The sequence below is a fragment of the Hetaerina americana genome, unplaced genomic scaffold (genome assembly GCF_022747635.1).
Source record: "Hetaerina americana unplaced genomic scaffold, ioHetAmer1.1.p SCAF_7, whole genome shotgun sequence".
Lineage (NCBI taxonomy): Eukaryota > Metazoa > Arthropoda > Insecta > Odonata > Calopterygidae > Hetaerina > Hetaerina americana.
Window position 1 is genome coordinate 70026739 of NW_027287316.1, and position 18602 is coordinate 70045340.

Below are 18602 nucleotides of genomic sequence, written 5' to 3' on the forward strand. Positions count from 1 at the left end.
AAGTAATGCAAAAATGTTAGACCAAGGAGATGAAATTTGTCTGCTAATTTTGGATGGCAATGCTAATATTATTTTTTTTTAATTTTGGAAGTGTCGATATTAAATACAGGGAGTTAGAATAGACATTCCTTGGTAGCATGTTTTCCATGTTTAGTCCATTTTCATTCTTAGCTCATCTGTTATCTTCAGTTAATATTCCCAACCCAATTAAATATTTAGTTTACTCATTTTGGGTACCCTTTTTTTACATTTAATGAAAGACCAAAATTGAAATTTGTCAGTGCAGTAGTAGAACGAATGATAAACTTGGGACCCTAAACATTTTATTGTTAAATCATTTCGTTATGCAGACTAGGAAAATGTATGTGCTGAAATGGTAACTTAGTGCTTTCTTGTGATGAATGGGATCATGCACCACTCTGAGTTCTGAAGAAAGAATACCCTACCAGTTTCTGAAGTGAGCACTAATAAAACCATGATCAGCATATGTCTGGTTATACATTAAGAAGTTATACTAAGTTGTTTTGAGTCTCACATTATTAATCTTCTCAGTGGCTTTATTAATTATTGTGCTGAACTTCATCAGAAGTTATTAATAACGGAGGTACTAAGGGAATGTTTCCATAGGGCTTATTACATGTACATAATTTTGTCAAAAAAATGGGTTTTTTTTTGTACATAGTTACAAACAGGCTATGGAATGATCAGTAATAATTTACTATGTCATGAATTATGTACTCTTAAGGTAGTTTTGATGCACATGGCAATCGCGACTTGCCCTAGTTGGAGAATCCATATTCACCTGTGTTAGTTTCACAGGTGAATATGGATTCTCACTCTCTTATATGAAATGAAATCCTGGCTTAATACAATGTTTTAATGCAATTATTATCCTTGCAGTGTTTGTATCTTATTGCAAACTACCCCAAGTGTCATCATCATCATCATCAGCTGTGGCTGCCAGCACTGCCTTGGCTGCTGCTCAATGGAGTCATCAAGGAACAGGAACTGCAACTGCAGGAGCTGCAACTGCAGTTGCGACAGCTGTAGGTGACAATCAGGTGACAGAATATGGTCCTGAGGATGTCCCAAGATTAGCAGAGTACAGTGCTACTCTGTATGCCAAGACTACTGAGGAACATACGGCATATCTTCAGTATTACCAGGCATATTATGCCAGCAAAATTGCAGAGGTTAGTATTGTTTGATTGTTTTTCATCTTATTTAGAAATTGGGAATATTGTGAATTTTTATGTACATGTTGTGGTACAATAAATCTGTACATGAATAATTGATGTAGTACTTTTGTATACTTCAGCAACTTTATCTAATTAGGATCCATTAAATAATAGAACCATCAAGTTGTTTTGAGTTTCCTCGCAAGTCATCAAAGTTAATTCCATTCGTAATGGTTATATCTAGCATGGATGAAAGATAATAAGAGGCTGTAGACATAGTGGCATTAAGATTTTAAGGAAGTAACTACAATTTTACTCGCTAGAAATAGGGAGGAGGGTAGCTTTTTATGTAGTAAAAGATAACTTCAAATATAAACAGAAATTATTCGGGAGCTTAAATGGTAAAGATATATATAATTATTAAGTTTTTTCTCAATGCATCTCTTGCTTTTCTGAGTTACCAATTATTTTAATTTTTTCCAGGGTGGCACTATCGTTCTTCCAACACAAGCTACTGCAGTTTCTAGCAGTGCTGCTGCAGCAGCTCAATCTGCAATAGCCCAGTCTGCTATCCTGCAAGCACAGGCAGCTAAGGAGTTCAACAAGCAACCAGTAAGCTTGTCATTTCTAGTGGCCTTTGAGCAAGTTGTTTTTCTTCCTAGTTTATAAAAGTTCAACTTATGATATTTAAAACTTGAGATGATGACATATGTGACATGGTCATTTTTGAGACATAAAGGCAAGACCTTAACTTAGCGTCATGCTTTCTGCATGTAATCAGTCCTTTTTTCAGCGTACTACTGCTTTAAGGGTATGTTTCATAGGATTTACATTGTACAAAATTTTGCCCATGTGCAAGAGCTGTTTCTCTAATAATACATACGTATTGTGTAATTCCTGGCATAAATAACATTCATTTTCATCTGGTGCATCACTGATGATGAATGGGATCATGCACCACTCTGAGATCTGAAGAGAGCATACCCTACCACTTGCTGAAGTGAGCACTGTTGATTATGAAAATTGTAACATTCCATGCCAGTCTGGCTGGTAGAATTTTTCTCTCTCCCAATGATTCCCTTACATTTATTGCCTCTTGGATGCACATTATCCAGGGAGTGTTTCATCAGAGTGTGGTTGGTTGTAGCATAGACTTCCATCTTTTTTTGTGTAAATTTTACAGTTATGGACTTGAAATATATTCTCTTGAATCTGCACCAAAACTCAAGCATTCTTTGGAATCAAATCGTGGTGTCTGATTAGATTTTGTTTTGGTTAGTGATATTTTATAGGCTGTCCATCCATAAGTTTCCTTAACCAGTAGAATACCCCCAAAAAATGAACTTTACTCTCAATTATCCTTTTAACAGATTATCCATTTTGCGGATTATTCAGGTTTTCTCTTTTCCCAAAATCTCAAAACTTTTTGTTAAAATTAAAACCATAAAGTTAATTAAATGCTTCGAAACTTTGATGTGCTTAAAAAAAAGTACAGGTTTGAATTACCTTGGCTTTTGAAAATTTTTATTTTGTTTATAAAATCAAAAGTTGTCGATATTTTAAAATTTCTTAGATTTCATTTTTGTATTATGCATAGTGTCTCGTTATTGTTTCCATTGCATTTATTAGCCCTTCCAGTTCCATATTCTCCTGTAAGGCGTGCAAACGTTTAGTGTTGCTTGGCGACATAAAAGTCATTAACTATCTACACTGCATTATTTTAATCTGTATTGTACTATGAACATGGACCTGTATCAGTGATCCTTGGTTAAGATTTGTCCTTTGCCAATCTATGGTTTTTTTTATACCAACGAGATTTATTTAGCATTCTGACAATACCGTCTGCTATTCACTTGATGATGGTTCGGTGTTCTTGAACTTTATAATTTCAACCTTATAAAAATGGCTGAAAAACTTGTATTTTCCATTGCTAAAAAATGCTAATTGAGCAAAAGGTGAATTCAATTGTTTCCTAATTATATTCACTTGTAACTTATTTGATCCTTGCGAATTGAATCCATTAGCATGGACAATAAAGAGTTAACTTATTGCAGTATTTCAGATTGGGTACATAGGGTACCCAAGCGGTAGTTATCCAATAGAAATGAATAAAAACTTTTCACTTTCATTATAAAATATTCCATTTGACTACGAATAAGATGCAATTTTTTCCGGAATTGTATTTTTTAATAAATATATAATTATGTAAGTAAATATAATGATTAAGATATTATAGTCAAAATAAGTAGTGATGACCATCTGAGGTAAAAATAACATTTAGTATTGAATGTTAACCCATGAAGTTAGACGTTTTCATTGAAGATTACTATTTTTTTATGCGTAATATTTATCATTCAATTGAAGAATGTTAGGATTGTAATTCTTAAACTCATTGCTGTAATGGTACCCGACAATGGCATTCGTTATGCAATGTTGACAGAGGTGTGAGTGAGATATCAAATGAGCCTAATTTTCGGTGGTCTTCTTGCCGAGCAGAATTATTTGTTTTGATAAAACAGCCCTAATAAATTACCTATGCTTTTGTTGCAACTGTTGAAACTGTTTCTTTTGTGTGCACTGATGAACTTGGGGTACATCTTGCATGCTGTCAAATACGGCAATGCTAATTGCTATTCTCTTTTATTCATTGTGAAGTCATCTGAAACAATTAAATTTTTTATGAGACTCACGTTGAGTAAATGGGCAAGTTTTTCATTATGCTTTATGACAAAGAAACGTGTTTTAATTTGGGTAGACATGTGGTATAACTTTCATTTCAATGGGAATGGCTAATAGTATTATGATGTTTGATACAGGCTAAGCTGGAGAGTGATGCAGGAGTAACATCTGCGACATCAGGCAATGGAGCCATTACTATTCATGGTACGGTACCATACATCACCACTCATGCTCATGGACAAGATTATCCAAAATACCGTAAGTGTTTATGTATGAATGTGGTAGACAAGTCACATGCATGAGCTTAAACGTGGGTCATAGTTGAATTAGAGGACTGTAGGGCTTCCTCTCTTCTCTTTGATGCTCTTTATTCCCTCTCTTGCAAGGCCATCTATTTACTAGTGGCATAGTAATTTGTCCATAGTTATTAATAAGTTCTTAATAAATTGAAATAGTAAAGCTCCACTAATGATGAATGGTATCATGCACCACTCTGAGTTCTGAAGAAGTTACAACCTACATACCACATTCTGAAGTGAGCATTTATTATATTTATGTTGGCCAGTAATAATTAGCCATCACTGGAGTAGACTAGTTGATGTTATTTTGACTTGAATCTAGTTTGTAAATAGTTTCTCTAAAGAGTTATTTTTACGTTCGTTTTCAGCTTTGAAAGGGTTTTATAAATCTATGTGTATGTTCAATAGGTGTGTGCAGAGCATTTTTTCATATGAATCGAATCAGCAATGAATTACATGAATTTGAGGAAATTAATAATTAACTAATTATATCAGCCAATTTTTTCTATTAATACATTCTTACTTAGTTAAAAATTGACCAAGTATTATAGAATGGAATTTTGGAAATGAAACTATTCAAGGAGTATGTATATGACTCATTGATGCTTGTTCCCAATAATTCGTCTTATTTGTACATTTATAGTATGACATAATATGCTAAGATATGTTATATAGGTCATTTATTGAGTCTCAAGGAAAAAAATGAAAAAAACAATGTTTGGGCAATTTTTATATTTTTTTAACAGTATCTTCTTTTAGTTTGATGCACTTTCCAGCATTTTTTAATTTTTTTTAAGCTGTCTGAAAAGTAGGATGTTGTCAGGTCCCCAAAATAAGGATCTGTATTGGAGATGGCCCCCTCATTTGACATGGATATTTTGCAGAGCCATTTTTCAAGTGTGGATGTTTAAAAAAGTTACTGGTGGCCAAATCTGGTGGATACGGATGTTGTAATAATTCAAACTGTAATTCCATAATTTCACCATCATAACTCCAGGTGTGCATTGTGCATTTTAGTGATGGAAGAGAATAGTTTTTTTTGCCAAATGATGATATTTTTCTTAGTTTCATCTCTTAACTGGCGCATTAACAATGCATAGTACTCTCCATTTATCATTTGTCCTTCCTAGTAATTGAGGTAGATGATTCCATGTGCATTCCGATAGACCGGGGCCGTCACCATGTTGGTCAATATCACTGGCTTTTTGGAGCCAGATGATTCCTCTTAAGAGAGTCACCAGCTCTTTGTCTTTTTCATGCTTCATCATGTTTGGGTCTGTCATTTTCATTCCCTTTGTTTTCAACTTGTGTAATATGAATATTCTCCTTCAGGTTCCATGACAAGATGTAAATTATGTTGTTATTTAATTTCAAATGTTTTTATAGCTGACTGATATTATGAGTTAAAGTAGTTCATATTTGTATCACTAGTGTGGTCATATTCAATTTTTTACTAGAACTGTTCATAGTCCTCCTCTCTCCTGTCTTTCACAGGTGTGTATGCACAAAACGAACTCAAAATTTTAAAAATAAAGACTGATGTACATGAATAACCTTAAATGAAAACATCGAGACATTGAAGTTTTTATTTCATGAATGAGGTGTCACGGAAAACTAGAGGAAACTTTTTAAGGCATGCTCTAATTATGCCACTCACAGAATAGATATACTTTTGTGTACAACTTACTTTTCTTGCTTATATTTTTTAGTGTCTTCTGATGCAACCAGTTGATCTGGATATTGCTTGAAAGCAAGTGCCTTGAGTTTATCATCCCCCCTTTTCAGACCAGTTTGTCTGTTCAATTGAATCAAATGCTTGAACCAAAGTAGGAGCTAGCGTTAACATTTCAAGTACCTTCACCTTTTCTACAATGCAAAAGTTAGGCATGTTATTTTCACGCTATGCTTTTTTCTCGCCAGTTTTGTCACCTTGTTTTACTGCCAATAGAACTCAAAATAATGAAGTATGTGCTCAGGCAATTACAGAAGCGCAGGTAAAGAACTGGCAATCTATTATAAACAAATTAGTGAGACCAGGTATTGTGTGGAATTTTGATGAACAAGTGAATTATTTGCTTCATATTTCCTACTGGAAAAATTATGAATCATCAGAATGCAGTTTTTATTTTTGTCCAGAGATACTTTCAAGAAAAGCGTACTTTTAGGCAAAATACTGCACCTTTAGTAACAACCTGTATTTCTTGGCCAGCCTTTATCGAGATTAGCAAGGGTTTTTTTTGTATTTGTATGTTACACTTATTTGTACGTTTCCCTTAAAAACTAGTAATGTCCTGAAATGATGATAGAGCACCTGTAATGCTTTGTTTTCCAGCTGTTCCTGATGTAAGCACATACCAGTATGACAAGTCATCAGGCTATTACTATGATCCACAAACTGGCCTCTATTATGATGCCACATCTCAGTACTATTACAATGCACACGCACAACAATTCCTTTACTGGGACCATATACGGCAAACATACCTGCCAGCTCCTGCTGGCGCTGATGAGCAGATGCAACGTAGTGGGGAGGAGCATCAAGCTGGTGGCAAAGACTGTGATGGGAAAGGAAAGGGAAAAGATAAGCCAGACAAGGTCAAGGTTGCCAAGAAAATTGCTAAGGTAAAGTGGTATCTTCATGTTTGTTAATGTAAATTGGTCAATGTAAATGTTGGTCATAAGAAAAGTAAATAATATGCGAGGATATAGGTGTTAGCTTGTGCCTTAAAACCTTATTGATCTGTTAGAGTAGCAAATTAATCAGGGGTAATTCGGAAGATTAAGTTGGAAAAAAGGCCCACTCCATGGATTTATGCCTTAAATTTGAAGAATCATGGATTTATGCCTTAAATTTGAAGAATTTATTGGGAAAATAAAACACATGGGAAGTAAACAGGTAAAAGAAGTCATTGGTGCCTTATATAGGAAGGTTAGAAACTTTTATGAAGAAAGAAGGGAAAAATCAGTGTTAACATATCAGAGATAAGTCAGGAAAATTATTAGCTGAACCAGTGAAGATTCAAGAGAGGGAAGTATATAAAGAGGAACTGTAAGACACCAGACCAGCTGGGTTAGGCATAGAAAAAGAATAGGGCATAGATGAGGATGGCTTGGTCCAGGCTTCCTCAATGGCGAGATGGGAAGGGCATTAAGGGAGTTAATCAAATAAGCCTGTGGAGGTGGACAACATACTTGTGTAACTAGTTCAAGGTTTAGGAAAGGGTGGGCTAAATACTTCATGGACTAATTTGTAGCATTAATGAGGGATGAATTAGGTCAGAAGACTTTCAGATGAGTGTCAATTCTCATTCCAAAAATGGTAAAGTCTACATCATGTGAGCTTCACCATTTTGGCTGGTTGATAATTCAATTAAACTGTTCAAGTGAAAACCCCAGATTGTCAATTTATAAACTTATTGGGGGTGCACGAATCAGAATTTTTTCATCATCAAATCTTAAGGCTAATATTAATACTTCATGGTTCACTCAATTATTAATTGAATCCGTTAATGTTTTTCATTAAGAAATGTTCTTAATTGAATATATATTGTTTAAGTGTCAGCGTGAATTCAGGGAAGAGCTAAAACGTATTCAATTGTGCGTAAACTAAAGATGCAGGTAAGACTTGATTAGTGCAGTCCCTACAACATTTGTGAAGTTGTTATTCCATCATTAATCATTTTCACCTGGTGCATCACTGATGATGAATGGGATCATGCACCACTCTGAGATCTGAAGAGAGCATACCCTACCACCTACTGAAGTGAGCACTGTTGATAATGATTGCTTGTAACAATTAATTCACTTAGATTTTTGAAAATTACTTCAATCTGATCCTAATATAATTATAGCTTGTGCCATAACAGAAAGTCTCTGAGATCAAGAGAAAGGGATTTAAAGTAGGGCATTAGTGGTTAGTATCAGTAAATGAACTGGTGCCATGTCTTATGTAATAGCATTTTATTTTATTTTTATCTATTTAAAATATGTAAAATCTGTGCAGTGGTGAAAAGGAGGAGAGATTAATTTTTGCCTAAATTCGGTAACATTTACATGAAATAGAATATCCTTAATCGAATGGTGAAACTCATAAAGCCGGTATCACCTTGACCATCCAAACTTCATATGAATGAAACTAGATTATTATGCATATCTAATACTATTTCTATTTATGCTAACTTTTTAATTGAATGCAAAATTGTTTGCTGATTATTTTAACTTCTAACGCTAGTTCTACATGATACTAAAGAATTTCAGTATCCTTAATTTGTGAAAGGCTAATTCAATGTGCTTGTAAAATTATTAATCAGAAATAACCATTTGACTTGCCAAAAATATTTTTGAAATTATTATACTGTGTAAAAAATTAAAATTGCTCTTTTACCAGGATGCCAACAATAATTGTGCATATTGTAACCAGCTTAATGAGAGTTAAGTTTGGTAGGCAATTTTCTTAATTCCCTGTTGACTGGTAAAAGCTTCTGAGCTCTTTAGTTGGTAATTTCACCAAAAGCCACAGTAATCCCCCTGAAGTTTGGTTTGTTATGAGTGGAGCTCATCCAGTTGTAAGCCCAATTCTGTATGATAGTCATTGATCAATGAAGGGGTGGGGGTTCCCTGTGCACTGTAGTTTTCCAGGAAGACCTGGTATCTAAAAAGGTCACCCTACTTGGGCGAAGTTAATGGCCAAGGGCATCACCGAAAATTGAACAGTGAGTAGGCCAGTACCCTATCCTCTTGTGTCATGTACCCTAGTCGAATTTTCTTTTTGTTGTGGCTGCTAAGCCGTTTTGCGGTGCCCTATGATAAACGCAAATTATCAAAAATCAATAAGTATTGACATAATCTGAAATCAATCCTCAAAATACACTGTACCCACCAATACTCCAGATTTTCAGTTTGAAATTTTCATTTTAGCAGATAAAAACAGTATTAGAAATGTATTTAATTGGTGAATATTTGCCTGACAAAATTTTCACGTCATATAACTGATGGCATGAAGTTAACAGTATGATTCACCCATCATAAATGGGTGATTGCACTTCTGAACTTCTTGAGTGGCACTCCTGAGACATACAATACCCTTCAATAAATTTAACACTTATGTTTTGGGGAAAGATTTTGAAAAAGGCAAATATGTGACATTTATGAGACTATTATGGCCTTCAGTTTCAATGTAAAACTTACTTAGATTTATACACACATCGAAGCTCTTATTACATTCTTAAATCTCATTTTATTGGCTGGGGACTGCTATTTGCTTTTAATTTGGTGTAATCTGGAGGTGATTTTGGGAAGATGTAATAATGGGATTTCCATGTTGGTAGTCAATTGAAAAAAGAAAACATTTGAAATTAAACAGTTTCTTTTACCTTATTTTATTTTCAGGACATGGAAAGGTGGGCAAAAACTTTGAACCAGCGAAAGGAGAACGCGAGGCAAGCACAAGCAGCATTGGCTTCTGCATCTATGCCACGTTCGAGTGGTGCTGCAGATGCAGGTTATGCAGTTCTTGAAAGGCGAGATAGAGGTGGGGAGGACACTGGACGCTCTGCACCTCCTGCTGCTCCTCTGCTCCAGTTTTTGCAGAGGCAAAGAGATGGAGGCTCTGGTGGTGCTGATGATGACCGGGTGGCATCCTCTCCCTTGTCCATGGTGAGGGAAGAAAAAATTGGGGATCTTATTTCTTTTATATTTGCCCACTTAACAAAGAGACAGTAATATTCGTTCATAGTTTCTAATATCAGCATATAACTCTGTGGTAAAGCTATATGCTATAACTAAGAGTCTGATGCCCTAGATTCTTACCCTAGCATCTTAAAAGTATTTGCCAAGTGTAAGTGAAATTTGCATGCTAACCTTGAATGGTTTCTATGTGCCATGTAATATGCCTTTAAAACTAACATTTCTGTAAAATTATTAATGTTAAACTGAAATGCATTATATATGGACAATGAAGTTCATTAAATTTTGGTATTGGATTTGATTGATGTCGAAGCCTTATTTTGAGGTGCAGTTAATTCTTTCATCTTACTGTCTTGATTTACTTGTTTTTAGTATTATATTAGTCTAAGCAATTGATATTATTGATAATAGTTTTTTCCTTGTGATATCCAATCATTTTGCTCTTATTACTTACAGTGAAACCCCATATTTTGCATAATTGGAATTTATATTTTCCTCCAATCTGCAACATTGTCATGCATTGAAAATTTTGTCACAAAATTTTCTGTGTTAATGGTGTGCAGTCTAATCAATGCCAATACATTCTCCGATCATGCGCACACTTAACCAACGGTCTAAATTCAATACTTCCCGCAAATATCAGCAAAAGATTCTACAGATACTTTTATACAAACCTTGTCAAATTTAATCTACGTTGAACCTTTCTTTTACTTTACTTTAGCACTACAAATTTTAATAGCAGTTGTCATTTGAAAACAAACCTGTATACCACTCCGACCCATTAAAGAAACATACCTCATTTTATCTAGCCTAGCCAATACCTAGGTTTAAATAAAATTCTTTTTAATTTAAATATTAATAAAATTAATTATTATAATTAAATTGACTAAAACTGAAAAGAAAAGCATTTCTTTTAATCACTATGGTAATTGTATTGTTTGCATTCCTGGTTGTTTCATTCAGCAACCAAAGAAAAGATGAACATGATCTGCGTTTTTAAACAATTGTTCATAGTTTTCTATGAATATTGTACTAAATAAATTCTTTTTGCATGGAATGCATTATTTTGATTTTTATGTGTATTTATATGCAGTATATGTCGTTTCACTGAGTTAGTGTTTTGCTTTAAGATTAAGATCGTGGGGCAAATTATGCTTGTTGTGCGTGCTTCTGCTGTAATTATAGGCAATTTTAGAATTTCTTGTTGTATTCTTTTCAAATTAAATTGGTCATCTGAAAAGCATCAATATTGTTATGAATTCACAGTTTAAATATACATGAAATTTATTTTGTAGCAGATGCTACGCACTAAATCATGTTGTGAATATAAAATGAAGTAACAAATTCTAGTATATTTTTGAGTTCATCGTCGTATAAGTTTAGATTTGGATTAAATGATAGAAAATTTTGGGGTGAATGATCTTCTACTGCCTCTGAATTAAAAATGTATGGTCTAATCTGTTGCATTTGTCTTTTCAGTCTGCTCAATTGGGAAGCAAGGGTGGTCTGGTTGCAGCTTATGGGGAAGGGAGTGAAGGAGAAGAGGATGGAGATGATGGTGGAGCTGGAGGTGTCGATGACAGACATACTGACTGGACCAAGTTAGCTTGCCTGCTTTGTAAAAGACAATTCCCGAGCAAGGAAGCCCTCATTAGGTTGGTAGCTTTTTTATAAATATATTTTGTGGACACCTGCTCTGTGGAGCTTATGCAGGAAAGCATAGTAGTCAAATTATATCGGTGGACCCTTGTTTTCTTGTAGCGTGATGAAAAAAACTACATTGTGGCTATTTCAGATATTTCTTGACCAAAAATTAAAAAGCTGTTATTTTGTTGTAGTTTGAAACTAAGAAATTGTCCTGTTTTGAATTAACTCATGCAGATTATGCAAGGATGGAAGAAATAATTAAATTTTATTTATTTTATGCATTTAAGATGCATAATGGTTTTGTCTTTTTATTCACCATTATAAATAAATGAGGAGCACTATAGATAAATAATTATCCTGCTGTTTAACAGTTTACAGCTTATATTTACATTTTCCAGTTGGTTGGTTACATGACAATATATATTTAATAAATTTGAAAACTGGAGAAATTTATCTTCTTCTGCAAAGTACTTGTTCAATATTAGTTACTGAAATTATTTCTATAAATTTGTTCAAATGAATTAGTTGATTTTTCATAGTTTGTTATTAAAGTGTGTTATTAGAAGTAATCCACTTGGTTAGTATAGGTTTATGATGTGCCTTGGCAATACATGTTAAAATAATGCATTATTTTTGCACTGCATACTTTCCTTAACCCTTTTGCTGCTGTGGACACACCTTTTCACCCTCTATGGTGCGCTATCGTGCTTTGAAATTTTATAAAATTATGTTAATCTTGTAAATTAGTAAACAATTTCCATTAAGTAAACAGTGAATCTAAATTATTGTTATTTTTGCCATGGTTTTACTTCCTAGATTATTTTGGAAGTAATATAGGTTATTGGGAGACCCGATAGCCTCACTTTTTGCACATGTGATAAGCCAGATTCCAGAGAGTGAAATGCAGTGAAATCAATTGAAAATACTTCTTTTTCTTCCCTCTTACTTCCCTAGTGCTCTCCTCTCTGCTTCAGGCTTCAGCATCTCACTGGCTCTCAAAAGAACACATGCATACACATAGAGTTAAAATGAGAAAGAAATAAACGGGAATCACAATGGAGTAATTTGTTAAAGAAAGACTGGCAGTGATTTCCTTATTAGTCAGTTTTTAGTGCTACTATTTACATTATCAATTGTCAATCATTGTCAACTATTTACCTTATCAATCAGTGGAATTTTCAACTGTGAGAAATTTTAATGATGAACAAATGTAAATTAAGATGAATTCTTCTGTAATGTCATCTGCAGCTAGCTAGTCAATAGATGCATCTACTAGGTGCTTGTGGATAGATCGGAGACTACAGTGCCCATATATGAGACAAAACTCCTTATACATACTTCTGAGACAACTGTAGCAATTGGGATAAGTTCGTAAATATTGGACTTCCAACTGTTATGGTGTGAAGAATTAAACCAAATCTTACTGTCCTGTAATTTGACTTGTACAATATTAATGCATTTTTATCCCTGAAAATGCTGGGAAATTCAACTTGCACAATTACAAATATAGAAGGGATTCAGAAATTTTAATGTGGATGATAAATTTCTTATGCGACCTTAATTTTTTTATTTTGCAGACACCAACAGCTATCAGACCTGCACAAACAAAATCTGAGACTCTTTCAAGGTAGTGGTGGTGGCGGTGATGATAGAGCACTGAACTACCGGGATCGAGCCAAGGAACGAAGGCTCAAGTTTGGGGAACCAGATCAGCCCCATCCCAACAGCCTGAAGGTGGGCTGAGCAAAATGCTGTCTTCAGGAGATAGATTCAAGTGACTGAGACATTTAGTGCAATCTGAATGAATTGTTTCGTAATCATATTTTTAATGCAGCTCTACTGGTTTCTTAACTACCCATTAATTCCTAATTGTTGACTAATTACAAATTTCATATCTTTTAAGTTCATAAGATTAGTCACTTGATGGGAATTCTCAATCGTGCATTGTAGAAAAAGACATTTTGTAAATAACAAGAGATGTTGAGACATTGAAATGGAATTTCCGGTTATGTTGTAAAACATCTCACATTGGAAGGTCACATTGTTCATTCAGGAGAAGTACCTGAAAGCACGAGAAGAGGCAGCAGCCACTTCGTATGAGGAGCCTACAAAAGAAGGAATCGGATCAGACAATGTTGGAAACAAGTTGCTTCAAAAGATGGGCTGGCAGGAGGGGATGGGGCTTGGCAAGTCGAATCAAGGAAGGACCAAAATTGTGGAGGTAAGCGTGTTTCTCTTAAAGGTGATGCTGTGCCAATTATTGTTGATTTATGAACTGCAAAATATTTTTGCCACATTTTTTTAGTTAACCTCTGTTTCTTTGGGAATGATATCTGCTTGAATGTGAGCCTATGTTTTGATTGAAATTTGATTCATTCATTAGAAGAGTGGATCGCATTGACATTATTAGCTCATTCGCTAACTTCTTAAATGGTTGAAACAAAGCTAAACACTCGACAGCTTGCGAGGATGTGGAATTAATAAGTTCAGAGACCGGCATGTAATGTCCACTCTTACATCATTTGGTACAAACACAAAAAGGTCGGTTGTTGTTTTTTCATTCAAAATAATTAGGCTGGTTAACTAGGGGCTCAAATCTGTGACTATTTTCCCTGCGAGAAGAGGGAAACCATTTTCTTCTCCCAGCGATTCTCTCTGAATTCGCCTGGTGCAAGTCTGTGGCTGAGCTAGAAAACTCTTTCTGCCGACCAGAAGGGGGAACAAGTCAGGAATCTAAGAAATTTATGAAAGAGGAAAAGTTCTTTTGTGACATGCTTCTTTAGCTAGTAAAAAGCTGTCATTACTACCTCATCAAATGTTGCATCACTCAATTCTGTATTGTGTGTGTCCATATAGTATGGAAGGACAATAGTATGAAAGTTTCATATTTGATAAATATTAGGATAAATTAATTAGGAGGATGTTACTGCAATGTGCCGGGACTCTGCCATGCATTAATTGGAAAAGAATTTATTAAAATTACTATTGGTAGATTATTATCAATATAGTTTTTTCGTAAGTGCAAAATAGGTAATTAACTATTTAACTATTCAAAATAACCTTTGCATAAACATTTGAAGGCAACCACAGCTCTGGTGCTAAAAGTTAATGATGGCAATCATGTTGTAGATTAAAAACTATTTCATTGGAAGAATACAAAGCTCATCCCCTTCAGCTGTTATAATCTAGAATGAAGCAATCACTTCTCTCTCAAATATTAATCCTTTGCAAAATTATGTAAATACTGAATTTACCCACATTCCGTTTACCGATGAAGAAGTGCTGGCAATAAGTTATTTGTTGATCTTTATGAAAGCTTTTGTGATATTTTATGTATTTAAAGTTTTAACCTGCAACCAATCATGGTTAAGTGACCTGAATAGGTTGTAAAATTTTATTTTCAAACTTCTTGCTCTCTAATTTTGCAAACTCGAATGATACTTGAAAGTACAGTAATGTTTGAAAGAAATGTGAAGTATGATGATGGCTGGCAGGTACATCAATTAATTTTCCATAGTGAAGAACTGATTAACGAGATGTAGTACTTCAATGAAATAAAATTTTGATGGTCTTTTTTCAATCATCGTGTGACGAATACAAATAATTGTTTCAGGCACCTAAGTAAAAGTCAACTTGAGTTTGGACACCTTATACTGTATTAATTCAATCTATGTAGCTGTGAATTAAGAATTAAAATATGTCTGAATGTCAAATATTTTGGCAGGATAACTTGTGCCAACGGGTGTAGGTACAAGAACCACGTAACGGTTTTTGTTTATTTATGGGATCAGTTAACAATTTATTAAGTAGTTTTGTTCTTAAAATCTGCATTTCTTCTAATTTAGTGACTTGACTTAAAAGTGATTCTTTGGGACTAATTATGTATTTATTTTCTCATTTTGGACCATATTTACTCTTGAGGTTAGCCATTATTTTTAGATTTTGCTTTAATTTAGGAGGTCAGGTGCATATCAATAATTTTAGGCTTTTATCTTATTGTTGTGTATTTTTTTTACTGCAGGCTAGTTTTTCAGTCATTAATCATTGTCTCTATGAAGACATATCCCCGCTCTATGGATCAATGTCATAGGATGTGTTTCTGCCGGGAAAAGTTTGATGGTGATGGGGGATTGGAATGAGACGCTAGGAGAAGGAAGAGATGGTTATGAGATGGGGGACTATGGGGGGAAGCACGAGGAATGACCACAGGGACAGGGGTTAGTCATCACCAACACTTGGTTTAGACACCACAAAAGACGCAGGTATACAAGGAAAATGCCAGGTGACTCAGAAAGGTGTCAGCTAGATTATATCCTGGTTAGACAGAGGTTTAGGAACAGTGTGATAAATTCGCACAGGTTCCCGGGAGCAGATGCAGGACTGACCACAAATTAGTTGTTGTGAAATGTAGCATCCGTTTCAAAAAGATAACGCAGGGGTGGCGGTAGAAAAAGAGCATGACATATGGGAGATATAGGCATACTTGACGATGAGATAGAAAGGGTATTAAGGGAGATGAAGCTAAATAAGGCTGTGGGGGTGGATAACGTTCCTGGCGAACTTCTAAAAAGGTTTAGGAAAATGTGGGAGGAAGAGGCCATATGGGCTGATTCATAGTATTTATCTGGCCGGAAGACTGATATCAGTGTTACTTCCAATTCGGAAAAAGGTAAAGGCTACTTCATGTGGGGACTACAGGACAATTAGTTTGATATCCCACACAGCTAAAGTTGTTCTTAGGATCATAAACAAAAGGATAGAGAGTAGGGCAAATGATTACTTAGGGCATGATCAGTTTGGGTTTAGGAAGGGTGTAATGTCATTGCAGTTATGAGATTATTAATCAAGAGGAATATAGAATACAACCAGGAGGTATTTGCCTGTTTCATAGCGTTCGAAAAAGCGTTTGATAGAGTGAATTAGGAAAAACTAATGAGTATATAGCAGAAAATAGGAATAGATTGGAGGGAGAGGAGGCTAATCTGCAACCTGTACATGTCTCAGACTGCTCAGGTGCGGGTGGGAAATGAGGAGTCCAGTTGGGCAGTGTTAGGAAGAGGTGTAAGGCAGGGTTGCCCATTATCACTGTTGCTGTTCAACCTGTATGTAGAGGAAATGATTAAAGAGGCATGGGAAGAACTGGAGGTAGGAATTGAAGGTGGGCGAAGAATTGTAAAATCAGTTAGGTTTGCTGATGACCAAGCGTGAGTTTGTCAGTCAGCCAAGGGGCTGCAAGCATTGCTGAGTGAATTGGAAATTCAGTGCGACAGGTATGGGATGAGAATCAATATTAATAAAACAAAGGTTATGCGATTTTCTAGAAAGACAAAGTCTAAGCTTAACATTAAAATAGGACGGTAAAAACTAGAGCAGGTAAGAACAGTTGACGTATCTCGGTAGTGTTTTGGACCAACACGGTCAAAGTAGTAGGGATGTAAGGAGAAGAATTGCGCTAGGCTACAAGGAGGAGGAAGTTGATGAGAGGAACGTTGAGTAAGGTCGTTTAGAATAGACCCATAGAAACTTAGATTGAAGCAGGAGGATACACGTAGACTGGAGGCTTTTGAAATGTGGGTGTGGAGAAGAATGGAGAAGGTGAAATGGACAGAGAAGAAAGCAAATCAGGAAGTACTTTGCATGGTTGGTGAAGAGAGGGGTTTGTTGGGAGAAATTCTGTGGAGGCAGGAAAAGTGGCTGAATGGGGTCTTGACCGGTAGTGGGATGTTGAAGACTGTAATTGAGGGGAGAATGTTAGGCAAACGAGGAAAGGGAAGGAACAGGATAGGGATGTTGGACGGAAGGTGAAATGGAAGGAAGGAAAACAAATGAAGAAGAACTTGGAATGGTGAGAGAAGACAGCGGTTTGTTGGAAGGCAGGAAAAGTAAATGTAAGAAGGATAAAACTGCAGTGGAATGTTGAAACCTGTAATACAGGGAAGTGTGTTAGATAAAAGAGAACAGGATGGAGGAAGGAAGAAGAGGGACCTGTTGTAGTTTAGCTGGATTATGTTTTGTTAGGAGTCACTTATTTGGTAGTTGTGTCTATCCAAAATATCTATCTTAAAGAGTTGACTATATATGTGTAAAAAATATTGTATAGTATTTTGTAGTAGTTAATTCCCTCCATTATATTTTGCTTAACATGGTTGGTATATATCGCCGGTTTTCTCCCACCAGACCGAAAATATTATAGGTACACAAATCAATGTCTCTTAATGAAATTGCTTTTTTTATAAATATAGGCAGAGGGGCGTGGCTCTACTGCTGGTTTGGGTCTCAAAGGCAGCACATTCACAGTTAGACCTGGGGAGACTTACAAAGACAGTGTGAAGAAACTTATGTTTGCTCGCTATAAGGAAGTAGCCGATGAAGAAAAGTGAAGTGAATTTGTGACTACAAATGATACTCTATATAATTCCAGTGGGTAGGTTAATTTGAAATATTTCTTCCAATTTCTTGGACGAGTGAAAACAGTGGTGTTGTTTGTGTAACAGTGAAGAAGCATACATTAGAAAGTGGCAAAATTCAGGGAGTTATTGTTTTTGTGTTGTAATGTGTGATGTTGCTCTCAATTTGCATTCAGATGTTTTATCCTAATGAAATTTGTAAAACATTTAAAAAGTTGAATGAGTGTGCGAGATAGTGTGTGAAAAGTTGTTTCTTATCCTTATATTTCTGAGGATGACTGTTGTATGTTGTAAGAGTGGTATGTTTGTAATTAGAACTATATCTACTTCAATTAAAGTTGGAAAATATTAAGTTGAAATTGGTCTTATTTCTCCTTTTAGCAAAATTTGCATTCGTTTTACAGATAAAAAAATGTCACAATCGTAACTGAATTTTATTTTTTGGAATCCAGAGTATTCAGAATTCACTGTATAATACATATTCAAATGCATATTACTGGGTATCTTTTAAAGTTAAATTGTTCAGCATGCAGAATACATATAATATGCAGTATATGAATTTTTTAGACTTGTGGCAATTGTTCCAAAGTGGAAACATTATTGCTTATTAAAATATTACCTAGCTTTAACTTGAACTACTTAATAATGAACGAGCTGGGAGAATGATTTATCTTAACTGAAAAATAAATTATTTTTACAAAGGAAAT

General features: G+C 35.0%; 1 protein-coding gene across 1 annotated transcript in view; it reads left to right on the top strand.

The window, feature by feature from the left end:
* Nucleotides 1–18232, top strand: part of LOC139696147 (RNA-binding protein 5-like) — a 41846-nt gene extending 23614 nt beyond the window's left edge. The window contains exons 11-19 of the mRNA XM_071594755.1: nt 901–1193; nt 1662–1790; nt 3995–4115; nt 6489–6778; nt 9545–9811; nt 11321–11496; nt 13066–13222; nt 13542–13709; nt 17731–18232. Of these exons, the coding sequence (XP_071450856.1) occupies nt 901–1193; nt 1662–1790; nt 3995–4115; nt 6489–6778; nt 9545–9811; nt 11321–11496; nt 13066–13222; nt 13542–13709; nt 17731–17868 (1739 nt within the window). The 3' untranslated portion in view covers nt 17869–18232. The remainder of the gene's footprint in view (nt 1–900; nt 1194–1661; nt 1791–3994; nt 4116–6488; nt 6779–9544; nt 9812–11320; nt 11497–13065; nt 13223–13541; nt 13710–17730) is intronic.
* The last annotated feature ends 370 nt before the right edge of the window (nt 18233–18602 follow it).